We start from the raw sequence: 26,767 nt of genomic DNA on the forward strand, positions 1-26,767 counted from the left end.
GTTTCACTTTCATTTTCTTGTCTGCTTTCCCTTCCTCCTCCTCACACTTAGATTCACATTCTTCTTGTGTTGTGCAGATCTATTCCACTCCAAACAATCAGAAACATATTGTCTAACTTCTTGGACTTGGCACTGAAGGGGTTGATTCTGTATTCATAGGTTTGTAGAACAATAGGATTAAGGTCTTTTTCTGAACTCTGTTCATGTTGTAACATTTTTGCCGTGAAGAAGAGGCTGGGACCTCTGCGGAGTCAAATTCAGTTTTGAGAACTGCGTAAGTAAAGCGAGCGTCTGTGATAATATAGGAGAGAAACTGCCCACTAATCCTACAGAAACCTCTGGAAGAGCATGGCATTGTGAATGTTACACATATACAGCCTTTATTCTACTGAGTTAAACAACTCCGCTTTATCTCATGATGGAAGAACCTTTGGATGGTAAAATATTTTCCTCAAAAAGCAGTTTATTGAAAAAAATCCGATTTTAAATCAAAAAAATCCGATTTTTTTTCTTTCTTTTTTTTTTTTAAAAAACATTGATTTTTATCCACCCTGCCTGCAAGCCATCTTCTCGCTGGCATCGAAAAAGTCAATCCTCCTCCCACTTAGGATTCTCCCAGAGCGGAAGGCCAGTTTTCTCTAGTTGCCTTCCACGATTCCACGACAGCATAGGAGGTTGTCTCCATACCCTAATGGGGGGCAGGAAGCACAAGAAGTTAAAAACCCCTCCCATTAACCAGTGTCTTTCTTGTCCCCCATGGGGCATAGAGAGGTTCCTGGTACGCTGCGTGGCCGGCTTCGGCAGTGATACCTGTTATTTATGTTACCGGGCAGTGGTGGTCGGGGCCTGGCCTTCCTCCTCATTTCTGCTCCCGTCTCCTCTGGATTTCGGGACCACTTTCCTGGTCCACCTGCATCCCCTTGCGGGGGTAAAGCAGACCAGCGATTCCCTTTCCGGCGTCTCCCCCTACTGGCGCGCTATTCGATGACCCGGAAGTCGCGTTGTTCTGCGGCGCGTCACTTCCAGGTCTAGCGTTTCTGCTGGGAATGCTCACGCTTCCGGGATCCTGGGAGCACCGAACAGTGTGCGAAGCACTCAGCACGCCTGCTTGGGACTGCGGAGGGGGAGGGGAAGGCTGATTGCCAGTGCTGAGGCAGAATTTATTTTTCTATATAAAGCTGCCAGAAGACGTCTCTCAGGTAGGATTGACCAAAATGTCTATGTTCATTTTACTGGCCGAAACAAAGGCAAAAAAGTAGCAAAGAATACAATTGCCAGCTGGATAAAAAAGGCCATAAATGAAGCATACCTATCCCAGAACATGACGGTACCTGCAGGCCTAAAAGCTCACTCCACCAGATCTACTTCTGTCTCCTGGGCCGAAAGGGCTGGCACATCCACTGAGCAGATTTGCAGATTTGCAGGGCCGCAACATGGTCTTCTCTACACACCTTTACTAAACATTATAGATTGGACTTCTGGTCCAATCGGGATCTATTCTTTGGCCGGAAAGTGCTCCAGGCTATTATCACCCCTAGTGCAGAATTGGTTGGTATTCCTCCTATGCTGTCGTGGAAGGCAACTAGAGAAAATAGAATTAGACCTACCGGTAATTCGGTTTCTAGGAGCCTTCCACGAGAGCACTAATTCCCTAAAGGTAACCGGTGCTATGGTGTCAGTTGTAAGTCACTGGTTAATGGGAGGTGGGAGGGGATTTTAACCTTACTCTGTCGCCTCATTGGGGGACACAGGACCATGGGTGTTATGCTGCTGTCCACTAGGAGGCGACACTATGCATAATCTGAAAAAGATTAACTGTGGCTCCTCCTGTGCAGTAAACAAACAATAAAGCACTTGGCACTCAGAGATTCATTTGCAAAAAAACGTGAAAGTTTTGTTTATTTGTGTGACCAGTTCAAGAGTGTTTAAACGTTTTCGGTCATAAGACCTTCATCAGAAACATCTCTCATGAAACTGAAAAATATGCAAACAACAATTACAAGATTGTAAAAGACATCTGATATACAATTAATTAATTAATTAACAAATTTGTACACAAAGGGAGAACAAGTCTGATTACAATGGATGTTTGTACAGAAGAGATCAGCACATGATGAATAAGTAAATAAACAGTGACAGGTGTGCCTCCTGTGCAGTATACACCCCTGGACGTCATCAGCCTTCTCCAGTTTTTGCTTAGTGTCGCATAGGAGGCACACCTAAAAGATTTTTACTCCGTTTTTTCCGACGGGATTACAGATGAAGAAAAGAGGGTCTCCTGTGAGACTCCCGGCATGGCTCCTTCATCGGCCCCCTAATATGGGGTGCCCAGTTGAAGTAGAGATGGCTATTCCCCATGTTGCTCCTTCCCCAGTCCCTCGGGTGCTGGTTCGAAGTCGAGACCCCCCCTCCTTCCCCAATTCCTTTTGGTTTCTGGGTTGAGGTCGAGGCGAGGATAAAGGCCCCTGAAGGTGACAACAGCACCCTCCCTATCCCCCTCTGGGGGTATTAGGTTGAGACACCTCAGGTAGGGCCTGTACAGGCAGCATTCTACAGCTCCCAGCAATGGGCCAGCACACTGCGCCTGCATCCAGGGACCCCAGCCCAGCTGCGGGCTCCTGTTGGGGCCGGGGGGAGTGCAGGCAGGCATGGCACATACAGACACAGGGCTCCCTGCGCCCCTGTCTCTGCGGCAGCACCAGCTCTATACTGCCTCAGGGAGACCCCTACCGGGCTCCCCCTTCCGCTTATAGCCCCACCGCCATCCTGCCTTTAAATCCGGAGGGGTCCGGTTCAGATCCGACCCCCTCCCGGACTTTCGCGCCGGCCTGGAGCCCTTCTGGGCCTCAGGCATCTAATTTAGGCCCCGGCTTCGGCCTAGCTGAAGCTGCCGCCTCCTCTCCGCCCCCCGGCCCGCCCCCCGGATGACAAATATGACACTCTACAGTGTCATACAGTGGGTGGATCGAGACAAAGGGCATGTTTTTACACAGCCTTGCCGCCTTTTTCCAGCTCTCCGCCCCCTTCTCCTCCTTTCCTCTCTGTCTCAGCAGCTATTTTCGGCTGCAGATTAACCCTGCATCTCCCGGTCTGCAGGACCAGGCAGCCAGGCTCCGGGGGACACAGGACTGTGGATCTTCGGCGCTGGACCTAGGGGCACACTGGTGGGGTAAGATCACAGCTGGGTTTTTTACTCAGCTGTGAATCCATGTTACCTATAAGGCTCCCCTATAGGTTTCTCTACCCCTGTAAGGTCCTCTGCTGGCAGCACTTCTGCACTCTGTGCACTATGCCGGGCTCAAGGTCCAAGAGAACCAGGCAGAACTGCTATTATGCATTCTGCACAGCCTGCGGGACCGCTCTCCCCAGTAGTAGCACGTACCCGCATTGTCAGAACTGTATACAAACTAATGTGTCAGAGCCCCAAGAAGCCCCTGCCAATGCCTCGGTGTCTAATGCCACGCCGGAATGGGCTACTCAGATATCGCAATCTATGACGCAGTCTATAGATAACCTAACCTCCACATTGCTTCAGGCTCTGCAGGGTCATGCCCCGGCTATGACCGTTACCCAGCAAAGGGAGAGCTTGACTCAGGAACAAGATGACCCTGGCACATCCACGTCTAGGTCAGGACGCAAGCGGACCCATAGATCAAGTCCATCTGCGTCATCCCATAGCACACGGTCATCCCCCTCTAGGGATAGTCACCGTAGCTCCAGGTCATCTAGACCGTCCCATTTCAGGGACAGACAATGCAGATCTCCGCAATCCCCGACCAGAGAAGGCCTCCTCCCCGGCCCACTCAGCAGGGGATGCCTCAGTGATACACAGGATTCGGAAGGCATCTAGAACACACGATCCGCGGTCGTTCGGAGCAGACGCTCTGGTTCAGGACTGGACCCAGTTCCAGCTTCTGTATATTTTTCCACCTCTCCCCCTGATATCCAGAGTGGTGAGGAAGATCAAACAAGAGGGAGATCCAACCATCCTAATTGCACCGGACTGGCCCAGACGCACATGGTACGCCGACATCGTACAACTCACAGCAGACGCCCCCTGGCGTCTCCCCGACCGTCACGATCTTCTATCACAAGGCCCGTTCTACCACCAGAACTCGGGCTCTCAATTTGACGGCGTGGCCCTTGAGACCTGGGTTCTAACCCAGGCAGGGCTCTAGACGGACGTCATTGGAACCATGATCAGAGCACGGAAACCAGCCTCTGCCAAGATTTATTACTGTACCTGGAAAGCTTTATTTACCTGGTGCGAATCTCGTGGCCAGATCCCACTCCCTTATTCCCTACCCAAAGTACTTGGTTTTCTCCAATCGGGTCTGGAGGCCAGGCTGTCATTGGGCTCGCTTAAGAGCCAGGTGTCAGCCCTCTCAGTGCTTTTTCAAAGGCGCGTTGCTACCAAGCCGCAAGTAAGGACTTTCCTTCAGGGGGTTTCCCGATTGGTTCCCCCCTACAGACGACCACTAGAAACGTGGGACCTCAACCTGGTCCTGACAGCATTGCAGGAACCACCCTTCGAACCCCTTAAGGAGGTCCCGCTCCGCCTTCTTTCCCAGAAGGTGGTTTTCCTGGTGGCAATCACCTCGCTACGCAGGGTGTCTGAACTGACAGCACTCTCCTGCAGACGGCCCTTCCTGGCTTTTCACCAGGACAAGGTAGTTCTTCGTATGGTCCCATCCTTCCTTCCGAAGGTTGTGTCCGACTTCCACCTCAATGAGGAAATTTCACTACCATCCCTTTTGTCCGGTTCCGGTTCATAGAGTGGAGAAGGCTCTGCATACGCTTGACCTTGTCAGGGCATTGCGTATATACGTGTCTAGGACTGCGTCCTTCCGGAGGTCTGATTCTCTTTTCCTCCTTCCGGAAGGCGGCCACAAGGGTCTGCCAGCTTCCAAAGCTACCCTTGCCAGGTGGATCAAATCCACCATACAAGAGGCCTACCGCCTTAAGAATTCTCCTCTTCCAGCCGGTATTACGGCACACTCTACACGGGCGGTAGGGGCCTCCTGGGCCATTCGGCACCAGGCTTCGGCACAACAAGTGTGTAAGGCGGCCACTTGGACTAGCTTACACACGTTTACTAAACACTACAGGGTTCATACCCAGTCCTCAGCGGATGCGAGCATGGGTAGATGTGTCCTGCAGGCTGCGGTGCCCTAAGTATAGAGGCCTGTCTGCACAATATTCGTCCATTGCTTCCCACACAGGGACTACTTTAGGACGTTCCATGGTCCTGTGTCCCCCAATGAGGCGACAGAGTAAAGGAGATTTTTGTGTACTCACCGTAAAATCTCTTTCTCTTGGCCTCTAATTGGGGGACACAGCTCCCACCCTGTTGCCCTTTCCGGGCCGTTGTAACTGTTGAGTTCTCATATTGTTTTCTTGAGCTCGTACATAGTTGCCTTCTTACAGGCATAATTATGTTATTCATGTTACATAGTTGCCTTCTTACAGGCATAATTATGTTATTCATGTTACGTTCCTCCTACTGCTTTTGCACAAAACTGGAGAAGGCTGATGCCGTCCAGGGGTGTATACTGCACAGGAGGAGCCACAGTTAATCTTTTTCAGATTATTCATAGTTTCGCCTCCTAGTGGACAGCAGCATAACACCCATGGTACTGTGTCCCCCAATTAGAAGCTAAGAGAAAGAGATTTTACGGTGAGTACACAAATCTCCTTTTTGTGCTTCCTGTCCCCCATTAGGGTATGGAGACCACCTCCAATGCTGTCGTGTAAGGCTCCTAGAAACCGAATTACCAGTAGGTCTAATTCTATTTTCTCTTTGTTAAGGATGGTTGGTTGTTGGTGTTCGACGATGCCTGGGTCAAAGAGTGTTACCTCAGGTTGCAAGATCGAGTTTTCTTCCCCACCAGGCAGACTTTATTTTCCAGTCCCATCCACCAAGATACCCGGCCTAGGTCACAGGCTTCTTCAGTCTATTTCCTCCCTCCTTTGTACAGAGGTATTTGTATCTGTTCCCTTTCACGAACACTTTTCAAGGTTTTATTCCAACCTCTTTGTGGTTCTCAAGAAGAACGTCTCCTTTCACCCAATTCTGGATCTCAACCGGTTAAACTGTCAAGTCCGCCTCTATTACTCACAGATGGAGTCCCTGTGCTTGGTTATCGCCTCTATGGAACTGAGAAGTTTTCTCTGCTCAATGGACACTCAATATGCTTACCTGCATATCCTGATTTGTAACAGACTCGAGAGTTTTCTCCGATTTTTGCGATTCAGGAGTAGCTCTACCATTTCATATCCCTTCCTTTTTGAACTGGCCTTTGCCCCCAGGGTGCTTAAGAAGGTTATGGCAACCGTCAGAGATCTTCCTCGTTCCTATGGAATACTTATCATCCATTACCTGAACGATCTGTTGTTCAAGGGTCTGTTCTACCGCTAAGTTTTCATCGCCAGAGTCTTCAATCTTCTCTGGACATGCTTGCCCATTTTGGTTGCTTAGCCAACAAGGGAATGTCTTCCCTGATACCGTCTCGCTGCCTGGTGTTCTTGAGCATGCTGTTCGACACAGCTCGTGCCAAGGGCCTTCTTCCAGAAGAAAGGTTCTCATCTCTCTGCCTAATGATCCATTCCCTGAGACGGCTCTCTCCACATCCCCTACGGCTCTGCATGAGAGTACTGTGAAAGATGATTGCAACCATGGAAGCTGTACCCTTTACTCAGTTCCATGCTCATTTCTTTTAACGGGCTCTCCTGTAAGCTTATGACAAGAGGTTCTCTTCTCTGCGCCCTCCCATTCGGCTACCACTCCGGGTGTGCCAGTCTCTGACATGGGGGACCCTCTTCGCCTCTGTCCTACACAGAAAATCTTTCCTTACTATCCTCTGGACACCACATTCCAGCCAGATTCTGGGTGCGGACAATTCGGCCACCGACTTCGAACAGAGATGAGGCATTCCAGACATCAATCTGATGGCGTCTCGGACAAATCACAAGATGTGTTGTTTCATAGCCTGGTCCCGAAAACCTCTAGGCATCGGGTACGTTGCTATGGTCATTCCGTACTCTCAATTTCACTGTCCTTTCTCCTTCCCTCCTCTTCTGCTGATTTCCCGGTAATTTTGGTAATTCCAGATTGGCCCAGAAGGGCCTGGCACATGGAGTTAGTATACCTCCTCGTGGATGTCCCCTGGAGGCTTACAGACCGTCAAGACACAAACTCTCACAGGACCCTCCCTTCCATCAGATTTCTCGGTCTCTGAATTTAATGGCATGGCTACTTAGGCTGCCATTCTGAGTGAGGCTGGGTTTTTCTGGCCTTGATTCCGGTCTCACCCTCTTTAAGGGTCAGGTCTCCACACTTTCAGTTCCTTTCTAGTGAAATCTCGCCTCTCGTCCCCAGGTCAAGGCCTTCCTTCAGGGCGTTGTTCGCCTGGCGCCCCCATATCGTCCTCTGGTAGAGCCATGGGATCTTAAACTCGTATTAGGCATTCTTCAGAAACCTTCTTTCGATCCCATTCAGGACATTACTTTATCCTTCCTTTCATGGAAGGTTTCCTTTTTTTGATAAACCACCCATCACCCGCTGGATTCGCTCGTCGATCCGGGAGGTGTATCTCGCCATGGACTGACATCCCCCTTAGGGTTTAAGGGCTCACTCCACCTGGGTGGTGGGGGCTTCCTGGGCTATTCGCCACTAGGCCTTTGCTTATTAGATTGGCAAGGCCACAACCTGGTTCATACAGGTTCATACCTGTGCCTGGGCCAAGGCTGGCTTGGGCGGAATAGTGTTGCAGGCGGAGGTCGCCTGCCTTCTGACTTAATTTGTTCTACTTATTTTGTTTCCCGCCCTCGGGACTGCTTTAGGACGTCTCATGGTTACCTGTGTCCCCCAATGAAGCGATAAAGAGGGATTTTTTGGTACTCACCGTAAAATCTTTCTTGGAGGCTTCATTGGGGGGGACACAGCACCCTTCCTAGTTTTGTGCTTTGGTTGGGCCTACATGCCTTTTTTTTTTTTGTAGGGTTTGTAGATAGTTTTTCTGTAATCATTGCTTCTCCTACTGCTTTACTACGAACTGACGAGCTTTGTGCCAGTCGGTGGGTATATACTGTGGAAGAGGAGCTATTTCCCCTTTTTTCCGTAGTCAGCCTCCTAGGGACAGCAGCATACACCCATGGTTACCTGTGTCCCCCAACAAAGGCTCCAAGAAAGAGTTTATGGTGAGTACCAAATTTCCCTCCATTTTTTTTTAAGCCTAAAAGACCTATTTAATGATTTATCGGCCATTAAACAAAAGAATGTCATCTTTGGCGTTTGAGTGGCATATAAAATATATACATACACATAACTCGATTGAGAGCTTTTTCTTGGCTTTTCTTAGTTATAACTTGTTGGTTTTAAATTGCCTTTAGATCAGAGCACAGAAAAGAATGAGGGTTCTGCAAATTGCTCTGGTGTCTCCGATCAAGAAAAGGAGTTTTCCAGGAGTTCTTTCCAGACATTCACGGTAATTTAATTTTTTGCCCTGTAGTTCAGAGGAATGCATGCTGCTCTTCTTGGTTATTTTAGATAGTGACTTTGCATGCAGTCTGCATAGCTTCTTAATTTTTGTGTATCAGATAACTTTTATGAGGCACTTGCCCAATGGTAAAAGTATAGATATAAAGATAGAAATTGTTTAGTTAGTATTAAAAGGTCACATCTAGAAAAACATTCAAATGTCATATTTTCCTTTATGCTTTAATTGGTCCTTGGATGTTTGTGTAGACTGCTCGCCTATGGAATCAGTGTGATAAGATATTTTACAGAGCGCGGTTATTTAAAAAGATTACCCCTCCAAAAATGTGGTGTGTGACTAAATCCCTAGTGTTGGTTCATGTAGGGGTTGAAGTTGGAGCTGTCATCTTTACAAAAAGAAAAAAATGAGATGACACTAAAAATTTAGAAAATGTTTGAAAATGATTTCTAATTTGGAGTGGACTGTGTACCTTTTTAATGCCGTATTTTTCGGACTATAAGACGCACCGGACTATAAGGCGCACCCAGGTTTTAGAGGTGGAAAATAGGGAAAAAAATATTTGAAGCAAAAAAATGTGGTAAAATATTTAATAACATACTATTATATGTGGTGTTATATATAATAGTATGTTATTATGTTGGAAGCTGCGGGACCAGTGTGGTGGCTGTGAAGTACTATTTGAAGATGCTGGAGGGTGAGTATAAGAATGGGGGCACAGGGCTTAAATTGAAAGCACCACTCCAGCACTGCAAAATAACACTGGAGTGCTGCTTTAAAATCCCATGGGAGAACTATAACTCCCAGCATGTCCTGCAGATCCTATGACATGCTGGGAGTTATAGTGCACTAAAGGAGTGGCAGAGTGCTTTATTGTGTTTTGGAAAGACTAACCTCTTAATTGTGGCAGCCAGCCAGCCTGTGGTGAGATAAAAGCATCCCATGACTGCACACACAGAGCCCTCCCTCTTGTTGCCTTTCCACAGCACAGGTAATGGAAGCCAGCAGATTCTAATGTTGGAGTCTGAAGGACCTGTGATGATGTCAAGAAGAGGGAGGGCTCTGTGCTGCCATGTGATGCTCCAGCCTGCCCACTTCTGACATCATCACAGGTCCTCCTGCACACTGCACAGCACTCAGCTCCAGCCCAGGCAGGTATGCAGCGATCTCCTCTCCTCCTCCCCCTGCTGCTGCTGCCTCCTCCTCCCCCGGACACATGGATCTCCCCAGCTGCTGCAGGAATCAGCGCTGAGGAATCCATGTGTGTCACTGCTTAAGTGCAGTATTCATTTGCTGCTCCCGGCTCACTGCTCAGCTGATAGGTGGGCGGGGAGTAGCTAATGAATATTCACTGCACTTAATCATCGGGACCACATGGTTTCCCCAGCAGCTGATTCCCGGCAGTGGGGACATTTTTATGCCGCCTGAAGTGGGATATCATTGCGATCCCACTCGCTGCTGCCCCCCTCCCCACATGCTACATCCCTACCATAAGACGCACCCACACTTATGGTCAGACAAATACGGTATTTCATATTAACCCTTCCACGACCATAGATGTATCCATACTCAGATCATTAGTGCGGTACTGCAACTACTTTCACGGTTATCACATTAAGGTGCCTGCTGATTCTCACAGCAGGACACCTGGGGTCGTCGTTCCGGGGGTGGCGGCGCTCCCGCGCAACTATGATCGCTGTGATTGGATTGAAACAGGCAATGATGCCCAGCCTACGGTCGATCGGTGCTGTAAGAGCACTGATCATAGGCTAGAGCCTAGCAGCCAAGGCAACACAGGGCCAGCTCTGATTGGTGCAATCGACGAAGACGATCTGAACTCTGTGACCGCTCTGCACTTCCTCATTCCGGCTTGCAGATGTGAGGAGAGCAGTCATCGAGAGTTCTGTCTTGCTGTGTTGGGCCTTGTGGTGCCACAGATTTTTTTCCTGTGCCATAACTTCTGCTTTTCCTGCTTCTGCTGGACAAGAAAGAAGACTTTCCTTAAGCTTTCCTGTTCTTTCCTAATCCACCCTCCTCCCCACCCCTTCTGCCACTGAGCACTGATCAGTCGTTGATCGCTAGTGTTGAGCGATACCGTCCGATACTTGAAAGTATCGGTATCGGAAAGTATCGGCCGATACCGGCAAAGTATCGGATCCAATCCGATACCGATACCCGATACCAATACAAGTCAATGGGACTCAAGTATCGGACGGTATTCCTGATGGTTCCCAGGGTCTGAAGGAGAGGAAACTCTCCTTCAGGCCCTGGGATCCATATAAATGTGTAAAAGAAAGAATTAAAATAAAAAATATCGCTATACTCACCTGTCCGACGCAGCCTGGACCTCAGCGAGGGAACCGGCAGCGTTGTTTGTTTAAAATTCGCGCTTTTACTTGGTTACGTGAAGTCCCGGCTTGTGATTGGTCAGGGCGGCCATGTTGCCGGGACGCGGACCAATCACAGCAAGCCGTGACGAAATTACGTCACGGCTTGCTGTGATTGGTCCGCGTCCCGGCAACATGGCCGCCATTAACCAATCACAAGCCGTGACGTCACGGGAGGCTGGACACGCGCCCATTTTAAAAAGCGCGCGTGTCCAGCCTCCAGTGACGTCCCGGCTTATGATTGGTCCGCGTCCCGGCAACATGGCGCCGTGACCAATCACAGCAAGCCGTGACGAAATTACGTCACGGCTTGCTGTGATTGGTCCGCGTCCCGGCAACATGGCCGCCATTAACCAATCACAAGCCGTGACGTCACGGGAGGCTGGACACGCGCGCTTTTTAAAATGGGCGCGTGTCCAGCCTCCCGTGACGTCCCGGCTTGTGATTGGTTGCGCCGCGGTCAACCAATCACAAGCCGGGAGGCTGGACACGCGCGCATTTTAAAATTTTAAAATGCGCGCGTGTCTAGCCTCCCGGCTTGTGATTGGTTGCGCCGCGATCAACCAATCACAAGCCGGGACGTCACGGGAGGCTGGACACGCGCCCATTTTAAAATGCGCGCGTGTCCAGCCTCCCGTGACGTCACGGCTTGTGATTGGTTGCGTCTCCCATGTGACTGCGACGCAACCAATCACAAAGCCGGGACGTAATTTTAAAATCCTTAAGGACCTGAAATTACGTCACGGCTTGCTGTGATTGGTTGCGTCGCCCATGTGACTGCCGGTCACATGGGCGGCACGCAACCAATCACAAGCCGGGACTCACGTAAAGGAAAGAAAAGCGCGAATTTTAAACAAAGAACGCTGCCGCTTCCCTCGGTAAGGTGCAGGCTGCGTCGGAGAGGTGAGTATAGCAATATTTTTTATTTTAATTCTCTCTTTTACACATTTTTACATTAATGTTGTTTCGATACCGATACCCGATATCACAAAAATATCGGATCTCGGTATCGGAATTCCGATACAGCAAGTATCGGCCGATACCCGATACTTGCAGTATCGGAATGCTCAACACTATTGATCGCTCGATTTTCAACACTTTTTTTTTTTTTGTGCATCCTGCAGGCGCCGAGCTCTGCTCAATGATGCAAATCACTGATCCACACTTGTACTCACTGTTTTCCAGGAGTTTGTTTGCTTCCGTCTATTCCCCCCTTCTCCTTTGCACAACCTCTGTGCGTGTATCTTGCAGCAGCCGAGTACTGATCATTGACACAAATCACTGACTATCACTTGTGCTTGCACTTTTCCAGGACCTTTGTACCATTCTGTGCGTGCGTACTGCAGATTCTGATCAGACGCACATCACTGATTTGTACCCCTTCTCGCTTTTGGCAAGGACATTTTTGTTTCTACCCTTTTTGCACTACATCCATGGGTGCATCCTACAGCCATTGAGCGCTGGTCGAATATCACTGAAGAGCCTTTGGTGGTTGTTTTTGTTTTTTGAAAAAAAAATTGATTAAAAAATAATTTAGATTAGTTGCTAGGTCTAGATTAGGGACAGTAAAAATATATCATAGTAATCAGCTTATACCACAGTATTTTTTAACGATTTTAGTCTGGGTTAGTGTCAGATAGTAAACCGGAAAAAAGCAAAAAAAAAAATGTTTGTTAGTTGATAGGACTACTTTTGGGACAGTAAAAATATACCGTAGTATTCAGTATCTATTACAGTATATTTTTTACAGAATTTAGTTAGGGCTAGTGTCAACGCGTAAAAAAATATCGCTGATCAGTGACATCGGTTGTGTTGTTTATTTTTTGTGTGTGAAAAAATTGAAAACGATTTAGATTAGTTGATAGGACTAGATTAGGGATAGTAAAAATATACTGTAGTAATGTCTACTACTGTATTTAATGAATATAGTTAATATAGTCAGGGCTAGCGTCAGATAGTTGTGAATGCTCAGTATAGTAAGTTATTTTGTTTTATCAAATTTTTATATTTTTATTTTGTTCTTAGTAGATTCTTTTATTCCCCCTTTATTTTTCTTCTCTTCCTCAAAAGATACTGAAACTCCACGCAGATGCCCCAGGACTGAAAATTAACCAACGCCCGCCATTACTGATCCCATGCGGACCTCGCCCCCCCTGAATATTATGAACCACAGATTTATGATTTTGTGGCTGAATCAAAACTTGACACCACTGGCCTCACAGAAATTGACTTTTTCACAGTCTTTTTCTGTGAGGATTTTGTAAACCTCATGGTGACCCAGACAAATTTGTACGCCCAGCATCTTTTGGCACTAACCAGCCTTTCATCATTTTCTAACTGGACCCCTGCAGACACAGTAGAAATAATGACGTTTTGGGGTCTGGTCCTTCACATGGGGTTAGTGAAAAAGCCAGAACTTTGGCAATATTGGAGTACTGATGTTTTGTATAACACTCCACTGTTCCGCATTGCCATGACCCATAAATGATTTGAGGCCATCCACAAGTTTTTGCATTACATCGGTAATGCACACTGTCCTCCCTGAAATGATGACTCTAAGTTTGACCAACTTTTCAAAGTTTGGCAGGTCATTGAGCCCTTCAGCAACAAGTTTGCTGAGGTGTACTTGCCCCAAAGGGACATCTGCGTGGATGAATCCCTAATACATTTCAAGGGGAGGCACAAATTCCGGTAATACCTTCCTAGTAAGTGCGCCAGTTACGAAATTAAACTGTGTGAGAGTACCTCAGAGTACACCCACAGGTTTAGAGTTTATGAAGGGAAGGACACCTTGATTGAACCCTTTGAATGTCCCCCTGTCCTAGGAGTGTGTGGAATTTCGAGCACCCACTGCTCGATCAAGGTTATCACCTCTACGTAGACAAGTTTTATACCAGCATCCCACTCTTCAAGTCCCTCTCTACGTGAGCTACCACATCCTGCGGTACTGTCCACAAAAATCAGCGAGGCCTCCCTAAGACTACTTTCACACTTCAGTCTTCTTCCCTCCGTCGCAATCCGTCATTATGGCAAAAAACCAGATCCTGCACATGTGCCCGCAGGATCCGTTTTTTTTGCCATTGACTTAAACTAACGACGGATTGTGCGACGGATGCGTCGTGTTTTTGCGGTCCGTCGTCACAAAGTTCAATGTAACTTTTTTTGTGCGACGGGTCCTCCATTTCCGACCGCACATGCGTGGCCGGAACTCCGCCCCCTCCTCCCCGCTCATCACAATGGGCAATGAATGCGTTGTAAAACTGCATCCGCTGCCCACGTTGTGCTAAATTTAGCACAACGTCCATCGGTACGTCAGGCTGACGGTTTGCGACGGCCCCGTACCGACGGAAGTGTGAAAGTAGCCTAAGACAGTAATTGGGCAGCTGCTCAGAAAGGGCGAGAGCAGAGCACAATGTAGTGACAACATGCTGTTGGGCAAGTACAAGGACAGAGATGTCCTTTTCTTGACCACTGCTGTACGAGGTCCCTCTACACATGTCCACAAACCATGCCAAACCTGGCCTATGCATAAAAGAATTTTTCAGACCATACCACGCATCCATGGACTACTAAATTAATTTCTGACTTGCACAACTCACGTATGCCAACCTGATGCACTCTACACTACTCACGCATTCCACTGCATTATAAAATTCACAGACCAGAATACACTAGATTAATTCCAATATAGTGTCACCTGGTGGGGGGGTTTCACTGTTTAAGCACATCAGGGACTCTCCAAATGCAACATGACACCCACTGACCATTCTATCAAAGTCTGCATTCCAAAACTGTCACTCCTTCACCCTTCCCTTCCGAGCCCTGCCGTGCGCCTAAACAGTAGTTTTTCCTCCTCATTTGGGTATCAACATACTCTAGAGAAATTGCACAACAGTTTTTGAGGTCCATTTTCTCCTGTTACCCTTGTGAATATAAAAAAGGTTGGGTCTAAAAATCTAATTTTTGTCTTTAAAAAAAAAAAAAAAGTGTTTTTTTTTTATTTTTACTACTCCATTTTATGTGAAGCACCTAGGGGTTTAAGGTGCTCACCACACATCTAGATAAGTTTCTTGAGGTGTCTAGTTTCCAAAATAGGGTCACTTTTGGGGGGGGTTTCCACTGCTTAAACACATCAGGGGCTCTCTAAACGCAACATAGCGTCCAGTCTTTATTCCGGGCAATCAGTGCTGTAGAGTCAGGGAAAATGAGGAGTCTAAGCTTTGGCTTTTTTTCGTGACATATTGTACCGTACTTCTTGATAGTGCTAAAAAATCTTCGATGTGATTTGTGAAAAGCTCTGCAAATTTTCAAACTTTTAGTTTTTATGCCCTTAAATCGGAGAGATTTGTCACACAAAATAGTTAAGAAATAACGTTTCCCACATGTCTTCCTTACATCAGTGCAATTTTTGAACCATATATATTTTTTTTTTATTAGGAAGTTATAAGGGTTAAAATTTTGACCAGCGATTTTCTAATTTTTCCAGCAAAATTTACAAATCCATTTTTTCTTTAGGGATCACCTCACATTTGAAGTGACTTTGAGGGACCTGGATGACAGAAAATACCCAAAAGTGACACTATTCTAAAAACTGCACCCCTCTTGGTACTCAGAACCACATTCAAGAAGTTTATTAACCCTTCAGGTGCTTCACATGAACTGAAGCAATGTGGAATAAAAATTTAACAAAAATTTTATTTTAGACCCAATTTGTTTTACATTTTCACAAGGTTAACAGGACGGACCCCCAAAACTTGTGCAATTCCTCCTGAGTGCGCTGATACCCATATGTGGTAGTGGTGGGAGGGCAACTGTTTGGATGTGGGATTTGGAAGGGAAGGGGCGCCATTTGACTTGAATGCAAAATTGTCTGCAGGGCTTTGGAGTCGGAGTATGTGCCCATTTTGATGAAGTCAGTATAAAATGTACCGTCTCCTAAAATATATAATTAATCGGATACAGTAGTTCAATGCTTTTTGTACTCTAAATGTTTTCATAAGAATTTGGGAAAGTTATGAAATGACCTATAAATGTTAGGTCTGTTCTAAGGATCTCGGTTTTCAGTGGAGAAAAATCTGTGCTGCATGTCATGTACATATTCAGAAGGGGTTAAAAATGACTTTTTTTTTCTCTTTATAATGGAGTTATTTTGTGTATGCCAGGCTGGAAACTATGAAGCTTGTCTTCAGCATCTTGGTGACCTAAAAGAAATTAACAAAGATGATTACAAGATCATGCTGAATATGGCAGTCGCTGAGTTTTATAAAAGCGACCAGAGCTCAACAGACAATTTAAAACAGACACTAAACCATCTAAGAAATGAGGTAAGAAAGCAATTCCAGTTCATCATTATGCAGTGTATATAGCAATGTGAGCCGAGCACCGATGTCTAAATACAGCCATAATATATGATGCAAAGCTGTGGTGTGCTGGCTGCTTTCTATCACCGTGGTTTCGGCAAGCAAGTGATCATTGGGTTTCTGCAAGCAAGTGATTATTGGGGTGCTTTGTGTTGACAGCCCCCACTAATCTGATATTGATCATCTATCATAATGGTTTAGGCAATCCGTATCAAAGTCATGGACCATCCTTTATAACTTGACTTCAGGTGATACAAATGTTTAGGAATTGCGTTGGGTTTCTCTATGACTGCTGCAACTAGTGGATTATTATATCAAATTAATACTTATCTGGACTTTAGGTGTTTGACCATTTTATAACCTTTACTTATAGGTTCATGCAGCTGTTGATGAGATGGACAGCTTAGATGATGTGGAAAACAGCATGCTGTATTACAACCAGGCGGTCATTCTGTATTATCTGCGTCAGCACATGGAAGCCATTGTCATCGGAGAAAAGCTTTATCAGTTCATCGAGCCCTTTGGTGAGTTTAGGACTCTTGATAGTTTATGTGAAAGTCTGTGTAGATTTGCCTTTTTCCTAAGTTTCTTTGCATCCTTATTATCATGGACTTCATTCATTAATCCCTCTTTCATTAACGTGTTATTCACTGGATAAGTGTTCAGATGCATTTACCCTAGCCAACCTCGGCCATTAAATGACCACCCATCAGCTACATGTAAACAAATCAGCTGTCCTTTAATAGCTTGCTGAGACGGGCTGAATGCATTTCCATATTCACAGAACGATCGTTAACACAATCGTCCTGAGCTCATAGACTGTCATTGTTCTTGGCAGCTCGTGTCCTGTTTATACAGCACAGGTGCTGCCAAGAATGATGGTTTATAATGAAGTTTAAATATTGTTTCTACCAATAGATGAGTATTTTGCTCCTTTATCGGGTGACGGGCAGCCTGTTTACACTGGCCGACTGTCAGGAAACAAGCATCCTAGGAACGCTCATTCCCAAGAATAAGGCAGTGTGATTGCACCCTTAGATGAGGTTTTGCTTACACTGTCCTCTAAGATGTGTGATTCTCCCAGTGCTCCGAGAGGATCTCTTCATTTGGTTTTCACAGTGACATAAACTGACACAAATTGCTTTATGAATATTTTGTATTCTTCCATGTAATGAGTTTGTGCATGAAGAGTTCAGCCTCTGCCTCTTTTTACTCCTTTGACATCCATTTGAATGAACCAGTGAAATGTGTGCTGTTGTTGACTACTTTCATGGCCATTACACAGCTTGAGCTCCACGCAGTGTAACAATAGGGTGGCGTCAGGCATGTAGGTCTGTGTTTAATAGATCCTCTCATTCTTGATGATTTGGGGATCAACTAGGAATCTTAATAGACAACAGACTGATCAGACAATTATTTTTATCTATTCCCTGGCCTGGACATTATTTTATGCCACAATCCCCCATGGCAGCATACATTGTCAGGATGCGTTATTTTGTTAGTTTTCATGAGGTTCTATGACTAAAAGTGCACTTCACTGCATTAAAGGGTATTTTCATCTTCCACAGCATATACTATACATGTCTGATAGAGGTGGTTTCCACCTCTGCGACCCACTGTTGTTTCTAGAACCGAGTCATCTGACTCCCATTCTGCCTGATGTATCAGATATTTATGGCATATTCTGTGGAGTCATACATATAATACATACTGATTTTTTTTTTTCATCTGCTTCATTCACATATGTATGTACATTGAGAATTATTCCGTTTCTTTTGAGAAAGCTGCTGACAGATCAGCTATAAGATGTCAACATAAATGCTCTATATGTTGAAACCGTAAAGCAGATTTCACAATATAAAATGCATACATTATTAGATAGATCTCTTGATGGAACTGATGACACTAGTATGCTTACTTTGAAAACCCACTTAACTTGATTGACAGCTCCTCACTGTCCCTCCTCTCTGCGGCCGAGTTCACATTGCTCAGGACAAGCTGCAGCTGTCAGTCAGGCTGGATGGTTGGTATACTCAATACATTCGAGCTCATGATGAGTCCATGTGAGCAACGCTTAGTTTTAACTGTCAAGAATGATTATACAGCTATTCTTACATGGATTTTCTAAGGAAGTACTCCAGACTCACCAGACCTAAGGTATCTTTTGAATAATGTGTGCAATGTGAAATCCAGAGACAGATCCACTCTAACCTCATATTTTTTCCTGTTTTGAGCTGGGTTTGAAGGGCAACCTGACATGTTAAACATGCATCTGCAAGCATCATGTTCCAATGCAGGATTTGCTGAGTTGATTAAGGGGTTGAAAGAACCGAAAAGAAGGAACCCGAGAATTGGTTAAGGATAATATCAAACAGATTAGATACATAAAAATACCTTTATTAAAGTGTCTATGTGGTGGCACAGAAGATTCTGACACAGAATTATAACAGTAAGTAGCTCATTAAACATAGCAGCATAATGTAAGGCAGAAAAAACATGATTGGGGAGTCCTCTATCCAAAATGTATGAACATTAGTAATTAATACTAGATAGCTTGGTAAAATACATAATTATCAATCATAAATATAATACACTGGTGTCCTCTAACATAAAGATTATATAGAGGAGAAATATAGGAGATGAAACATGGTCATTGGACCATAAAAGACATTGACAATAACTTTTATAATGGATAAATAGGATTAATCAAGCATACCAATGACAATGTGGTTAGCTGTTAGTGGTGAGGTGCTGAAACCCCAACGCACGTTTCGTACTCCTCCTTCGTCAAGAGATCCTGCTATGTTTAATAATTTCTTGATGTGTGTTTGACTTGCTACTAACTGTAATAATTGTGTGAGTGCCTTTTGTGCCACCACATGCCCATAGACACTTTAATAAAGGTATTTTTATGTTTCTAATCTGTCTGATATTATCCTTGACCAATTTTCCAGTTCAGTCCGCTGATGTATTTCTATGCACTATTTTTTAATAGGTTCATATAAGTACAATTAATTTATATTTATACGCCTAATGTCTCTTTTCCTTACTCAATTGGTGTAATGATTGAAGGGTTTGTATGGTCTTCTGATAAGTCTGCAGTCACTCTGACTGAAGACTTCTGAATCCTGACAGCATGCACCAGTATTGCCTGAGCAGTCAGTGTCATGACTATGCAATTTTGCTGCAGGTGGTTACATGACGACTAGACTTGCCTTAATTCACTTGTATTGAGAGAAGCCAAACACTTATAGTGGGATTGTGTGCAAATTGCCTACTTGCTTTCACATGACTGCCTGTCAAAATTCACACGTATTTCCAGTGAGAGCAGTGTTCGCACCACACAGTCAGGATTTTCAAGTCTGCTGCCACGCAGAGGGACTACAGACTGATATCAGAAGACTAGGCAGCCTTTAATGTAGAGTTTTGTGGAAAAAGTTCATTGTAGCATGTTTATTTATTTAAGCACTACGGATACTTTTGTACCTGTTTTTGTATTGTCCTTTTTCTTCAAACATTCATTATTCTGTTGGTCTGCACTAAAAGAAAATAATCTGGCTCTCATATGGAATACGAGAGGGAGGAAGGCAATCTATGTTCTCAGTTAGGGCAGTGAAAATAGGTTGTTAATGAGGTGGAAATAACCCCAGGAATGTAATATGAATGAACATGAATTAGTGACGACAGCAGCACGTTGGGCGCCAGACTCAGATCTAGCATGTATTACAATGAATGAAGGAATGATGATTGCAGCTTAAAAGCATGAGTCGTTCTAATTTTTATTACTTAAAGCTATAGTACACGTGAAAATAAGCAACTTTGTAATGTATGTTATCGGAGAAATCTGCTTTTTTGTCTGACAACATTCATCAGTTGTTACCAAAATTCTCAGTTTTGATGTAAATTCTGTATTCAGTGAAGACTTTGCCATTAGTGAGATAGGAGATAGCAGCTGGTGCTGATGAGATTCTGTTCCCCATCCCACTGTAAACCCAACATCCCAGAGAGGACCATTTTCAGAGCGGGTAAAGAATAACAGAGTACATTTGTAGAAGGGGGAGAAGAAGGAAAAAAAGGCTTAATAATTAAAGGGAACCTGTTGCCAGAAAAAATGCTATTAATCTGCAGATATGGAGATAATCAACAGGTTAATGGCGTTATTAGCCTGCCTGGTTCCCACAGTTAAACAAACACTGCGTGGAGAAAATAAACTCTATTCTCCCTGACAACGTTCGGGTTTATTTACTGCAGTGGCACCAGCGTTGGTTCAGCCACCACTCTCAGTATACCGAGCAGTGGCCGTAACTGCGCCCCCGGCCCTGACTGACAGCCGGCCCCAATCCAGAGCGAGCGTCAGTCAGGGTCAAGGGTGCGGATACAGCTGCCGCTCTGTATACTCAGGGCGATGACTGAATCCACGCTATCGCCACTCCAGTGACTGAAACTGCGCCCTGTCCCTTTCTGACAGTTAGCCCCAATGTGTGTCAGGGCCAGTGGTGTGGTTTCATTCATGCGTCAACGCTGTTTGTCCCTGCTCTGAAATACAGAGTGGCTGTGATAACCGTGCCCCTGGCATTAGGGCCTGCTGTCAGTCCAAAATACAGAGCGGCTGTGGTAACTGTGCCCCTGGCATTAGGGCCTGCTGTCTGTCCAAAATACAGAGCGACTGTGGTAACCATGCCCCTGGCATTAGGGCCTGCTGTCAGTCTGAAATACAGAGCGGCTGTGGTAACCGTGCCCCTGGCATTAGGGCCTGCTGTCAGTCCAAAATACAGAGCGGCTGTGGTAACTGGGCCCCTGGCATTAGGGCCTGCTGTCAGTCTGAAATACAGAGCGGCTGTGGTAACTGGGCCCCTGGCATTAGGGCCTGCTGTCAGTCTGAAATACAGAGCGGCTGTGGTAACTGGGCCCCTGGCATTAGGGCCTGCTGTCAGTCTGAAATACAGAGCGGCTGTGGTAACTGGGCCCCTGGCATTAGGGCCTGCTGTCAGTCCAAAATACAGTGTGGCTGTGGTAACCGTGCCCCTGGCATTAGGGCCTGCTGTCAGTCTGAAATACAGAGCGGCTGTGGTAACTGGGCCCCTGGCATTAGGGCCTGCTGTCAGTCTGAAATACAGAGCGGCTGTGGTAACTGGGCCCCTGGCATTAGGGCCTGCTGTCAGTCTGAAATACAGACCGGCTGTGGTAACTGGGCCCCTGGCATTAGGGCCTGCTGTCAGTCCAAAATACAGTGTGGCTGTGGTAACCGTGCCCCTGGCATTAGGGCCTGCTGTCAGTCTGAAATACAGAGCGGCTGTGGTAACTGGGCCCCTGGCATTAGGGCCTGCTGTCAGTCTGAAATACAGAGCGGCTGTGGTAACTGGGCCCCTGGCATTAGGGCCTGCTGTCAGTCTGAAATACAGACCGGCTGTGGTAACTGGGCCCCTGGCATTAGGGCCTGCTGTCAGTCCAAAATACAGTGTGGCTGTGGTAACCGTGCCCCTGGCATTAGGGCCTGCTGTCAGTCTGAAATACAGAGCGGCTGTGGTAACTGGGCCCCTGGCATTAGGGCCTGCTGTCTGTCCGAAATACAGTGCGGCTGTGGTAACCATGCCCCTGGCATTAGGGCCTGCTGTCTGTCCGAAATACAGTGCGGCTGTGGTAACCATGCCCCTGGCATTAGGGCCTGCTGTCTGTCCGAAATAGAGAGCGGCTGTGGTAACCGTGCACCTGGCATTAGGGCCTGCTGTCAGTCCAAAATAGAGAGCGGCTGTGGTAACCATGCCCCTGGCATTAGGGCCTGCTGTCTGTCCGAAATACAGAGCGGCTGCGGTATCCGTGCACCTGGCATTAGGGCCTGCTGTCAGCCTGAAATACAGAGCGGCTGTGGTAACCGTGCCCCTGGCATTAGGGCCTGCTGTCAGTCCAAAATAGAGAGCGGCTGTGGTAACCGTGCCCCTGGCATTAGTGCCTGCTGTCAGCCTGAAATACAGAGCGGCTGTGGTATCCGTGCACCTGGCATTAGTGCCTGCTGCCAGTCTGAAATACAGAGCGGCTGTGGTATCCGTGCACCTGGCATTAGTGCCTGCTGCCAGTCTGAAATACAGAGCGGCTGCGGTATCCGTGCACCTGGCATTAGTGGCTGCTGTCAGTCTGAAATACAGAGCGGCTGTGGTAACCGTGCACCTGGCATTAGTGCCTGCTGTCAGTCTGAAATACAGAGCGGCTGTGGTATCCGTGCACCTGGCATTAGTGCCTGCTGTCAGTCTGAAATACAGAGCGGCTGTGGTAACCGTGCACCTGGCATTAGTGCCTGCTGCCAGTCTGAAATACAGAGCGGCTGCGGTATCCGTGCACCTGGCATTAGTGGCTGCTGTCAGTCTGAAATACAGAGCGGCTGTGGTAACCGTGCACCTGGCATTAGTGCCTGCTGTCAGCCTGAAATACAGAGCGGCTGTGGTATCCGTGCACCTGGCATTAGTGCCTGCTGTCAGTCTGAAATACAGAGCGGCTGTGGTAACCGTGCACCTGGCATTAGTGCCTGCTGTCAGTCTGAAATACAGAGCGGCTGTGGTAACCGTGCACCTGGCATTAGTGCCTGCTGCCAGTCTGAAATACAGAGCGGCTGCGGTATCCGTGCACCTGGCATTAGTGGCTGCTGTCAGTCTGAAATACAGAGCGGCTGTGGTAACCGTGCACCTGGCATTAGTGCCTGCTGTCAGCCTGAAATACAGAGCGGCTGTGGTATCCGTGCACCTGGCATTAGTGCCTGCTGTCAGTCTGAAATACAGAGCGGCTGTGGTAACCGTGCACCTGGCATTAGTGCCTGCTGTCAGTCTGAAATACAGAGCGGCTGTGGTATCCGTGCACCTGGCATTAGTGCCTGCTGTCAGTCTGAAATACAGAGCGGCTGTGGTAACCGTGCACCTGGCATTAGTGCCTGCTGCCAGTCTGAAATACAGAGCGGCTGCGGTATCCGTGCACCTGGCATTAGTGGCTGCTGTCAGTCTGAAATACAGAGCGGCTGTGGTAACCGTGCACCTGGCATTAGTGCCTGCTGTCAGTCTGAAATACAGAGCGGCTGTGGTATCCGTGCACCTGGCATTAGTGCCTGCTGCCAGTCTGAAATACAGAGCGGCTGCGGTATCAGTGCACCTGGCATTAGTGCCTGCTGTCAGTCTGAAATACAGAGCGGCTGTGGTAACCGTGCACCTGGCATTAGTGCCTGCTGTCAGTCTGAAATACAGAGCGGCTGTGGTATCCGTGCACCTGGCATTAGTGCCTGCTGCCAGTCTGAAATACAGAGCGGCTGTGGTATCCGTGCACCTGGCATTAGTGCCTGCTGCTAGTCTGAAATACAGAGCGGCTGTGGTAACCGTGCCCCTGGCATTAGTGCCTGCTGTCAGTCTGAAATACAGAGCGGCTGTGGTAACCGTGCACCTGGCATTAGTGCCTGCTGCCAGTCTGAAATACAGAGCGGCTGTGGTATCCGTGCACCTGGCATTAGTGCCTGCTGTCAGTCTGAAATACAGAGCGGCTGTGGTAACCGTGCACCTGGCATTAGTGCCTGCTGTCAGTCTGAAATACAGAGCGGCTGTGGTAACCGTGCACCTGGCATTAGGGCCTGCTGTCAGTCTGAAATACAGAGCGGCTGTGGTATCCGTGCACCTGGCATTAGTGCCTGCTGTCAGTCTGAAATACAGAGCGGCTGTGGTAACCGTGCACCTGGCATTAGTGCCTGCTGTCAGTCTGAAATACAGAGCGGCTGTGGTATCCGTGCACCTGGCATTAGTGCCTGCTGTCAGTCTGAAATACAGAGCGGCTGTGGTAACCGTGCACCTGGCATTAGTGCCTGCTGCCAGTCTGAAATACAGAGCGGCTGCGGTATCCGTGCACCTGGCATTAGTGCCTGCTGCCAGTCTGAAATACAGAGCGGCTGCGGTATCCGTGCACCTGGCATTAGTGGCTGCTGTCAGTCCGAAATACAGTGCGGCTGTGGTAACCGTGCACCTGGCATTACGGCCTGCTGTCAGTCAGGGCCAGAGGTGCGGTTTCAGTCATGCGCCGGCGCTGGTTGTGACCACTTCGATGTACAGAGCGGTGGCTATAACCGTGCGCCCAGCCCGTCAGTCACAGCAGGGCTTCGTTAGAGCCGCCGCTCTGTATTCTCAGTGGTGAATGAACCTGTGGTGCCACCGCCCCATGACTGACACAAACACTGCCGGGTTAGAATAAAGTTCATTTTCTCCTCACAGCATTAGGTTAAAGGGAACCTGTCACCCCCAAAATCAAAGATGAGCTAAGGCCACCAGCATCAGGGGCTTATCTACAGCATTCTGTAATGCTGTAGATAAGCCCCGATGTATCCTGAAAGATGAGAAAAAGAGGTTAGATTATACTCACCCGGGGGCGGTCCCGTCAGTCCGGTGCAGCGCCTCCCATCTTTTCACGATGACGTCCTCTTCTTGTATTCACGCTCTGGCGCAGGCGTACTTTGTCTGCCCTGTTGAGGGCAGAGCAAAGTATGCCTGCGCCAGAGCTGCAGCATGAAGACAAGAAGAGGATGTCATTGTAAGAAGAAGGGAGGACCCGGACCGCGACGCCCATCGGACCGGACCGCCCGCCCAGGTGAGTATAAGCTATCCTCTTTTTCTCATCTTTCAGGATACATCGGGGGCTTATTACAGAATGCTGTAGATAAGCCCCTGATTCTGGTGGGCTTAGCTCATCTTCGATTTTGGGGGTGACAAGTTCCCTATAAGTGCAGAGGCTGGGCAGAATAATAACACTGTTAACCTCTTTCCAACCAGATTATATTGTTTATCCTTGATTGTAATTCTCCCATAGATGGAGGTTTTGTGTCTAACCAATGACATGCAAGAGGTTTACGTGGTCCATCTTCAAGTACTCCCGATTTTACTCCATACACCCTTTCTATGTAGCAGATGACCTGATTCCAAAATGGGCCTATCTGTCTACATTCCCACATCATGTCTCCCCCTGACCTACAGAGAATCTCATCAGCACCAGCTGCCATCTCCTATCTCAGTAATGGGAACGTTTTCACTGAACACAGAATTTAACTCAGAATTAAGAATTTTATAATGACTGAAAATTCTGGCACAGAAAGAAGCTGACTTCTCTGATGAGATATATTGCACAGTTGCTCATTTTCATGAGTATTATTGATTTATGTAATAAAAATTTAAATGACAATTACACTTTAATATCATTTAAAGGTAACCAATAACGTATGCAAAAAAAGAGAATCTATGTTAAAAGGGTATTCCCATCTCCAAGATTCTATCCCAATGTGTAGTAGATGTGGTAATAATTAGTAGTAATGAGCGAGTGTACTCGTTACTCAGGTTTTCCCGAGCACGCTCGGGTGACCTCTGAGTATTTGTTAGTGTTCGGAGATTAAGTTTTCATCGAGGCAGCTGAATGATTTACAGCTATTAGCCAGGCTGAGTACATGTGGGGGTTGCCTGGTTGCTAGGGAATCCTCACATGTAATCAAGCAGGCTAGTAGCTGTAAATCATTCAGGTGAGACGATGAAAACTTAATCTCCAAACACTAAGAAATACTCGAAGGTCACCCGAGGGTGCTCGGGAAAACCCGAGCAAGGAGTACACTCTCTCATCACTAATAATTAGTAGTGTAGTTCTTCTGATTTGCTATATCGCTTACTCCATGTGCAGGCATTGTAGTAGCTTAAGTATCCATGGTTATGACCACTCATACAGTGTCAGTTGTTAGTGGTCGTAGCTATGGATACCTAAGGTACTGCAATGCACTGCACGTGGGGTAAGGGACATAGCAAATCAAAAGAACTATGCTACATTTCTAATTGGAGGTGGTATTCTTATTATTACACCTACTACATATTGGGATAGGATCTTGGAGATGGGAATACCTTTTTAAGGTGTGCATAACCTTTAATTCCATGTTCCTGTGGGGCTTAATAGTAGTCTAGTGGTGGTCTATCTTATTGACTGACAGATATCTGTGTGAATACTTGAAGGAGTTTCCTGCTATTATTTCAATAAGAGCTGATCTGCAAAACCTAGATGGCATTCTGCTCCATATTCTGTTTTATCTGGCCGTGCTGCAAACACCTGATCGGTAGTGACGAGCGCCAGTGCTCGTTACTCGAGTTACTCTAGGGTGCTCAGGTATGCACTGAGTATCGCGGGTGATCGAGTGACATGTTCGAGTCCATGTGGCCTCATATTTCACGCCTGTTAGCCACAAAACATGCGAGGATTGCCTGAGAAACATGGGGATTCCCCACTTTTTGTGGCTGTCTTAACAACCGCTGGCCACAGGGCCTAGAACATGGCACCCGCGATACTCGGTGTGTACCAGAGCACCTGAGGCAAACTCAAGTAACGAGCACTGGCGCTCATCACTACTGGTCAGTCGAGATGCCAGGTGTCTGACCCCACTGATAAGATATTGATGACTAGTCTTAAAGGCTCCTGCAGATGACCCTATTAATGGTTTGACTGTGATCAGATTGCCGGATTTCTCTTTAGCCTGTCC

The 26,767-nt window shown here is 46.9% G+C and overlaps 1 protein-coding gene across 4 annotated transcripts in view; it reads left to right on the forward strand.

Annotated features, from left to right (window-relative positions):
• Nucleotides 1-26,767, forward strand: part of CNOT10 (CCR4-NOT transcription complex subunit 10) — a 136,052-nt gene that overhangs the window by 12,883 nt on the left and 96,402 nt on the right. For all 4 annotated transcript variants that reach the window (XM_077268972.1, XM_077268974.1, XM_077268973.1 and 1 more), the window contains exons 3-5: nt 8,392-8,486; nt 16,045-16,206; nt 16,616-16,766. In XM_077268972.1, the coding sequence (XP_077125087.1) occupies nt 8,392-8,486; nt 16,045-16,206; nt 16,616-16,766 (408 nt within the window). The remainder of the gene's footprint in view (nt 1-8,391; nt 8,487-16,044; nt 16,207-16,615; nt 16,767-26,767) is intronic.

The sequence above is a fragment of the Ranitomeya variabilis genome, chromosome 6 (genome assembly GCF_051348905.1).
Source record: "Ranitomeya variabilis isolate aRanVar5 chromosome 6, aRanVar5.hap1, whole genome shotgun sequence".
Taxonomy (NCBI): domain Eukaryota; kingdom Metazoa; phylum Chordata; class Amphibia; order Anura; family Dendrobatidae; genus Ranitomeya; species Ranitomeya variabilis.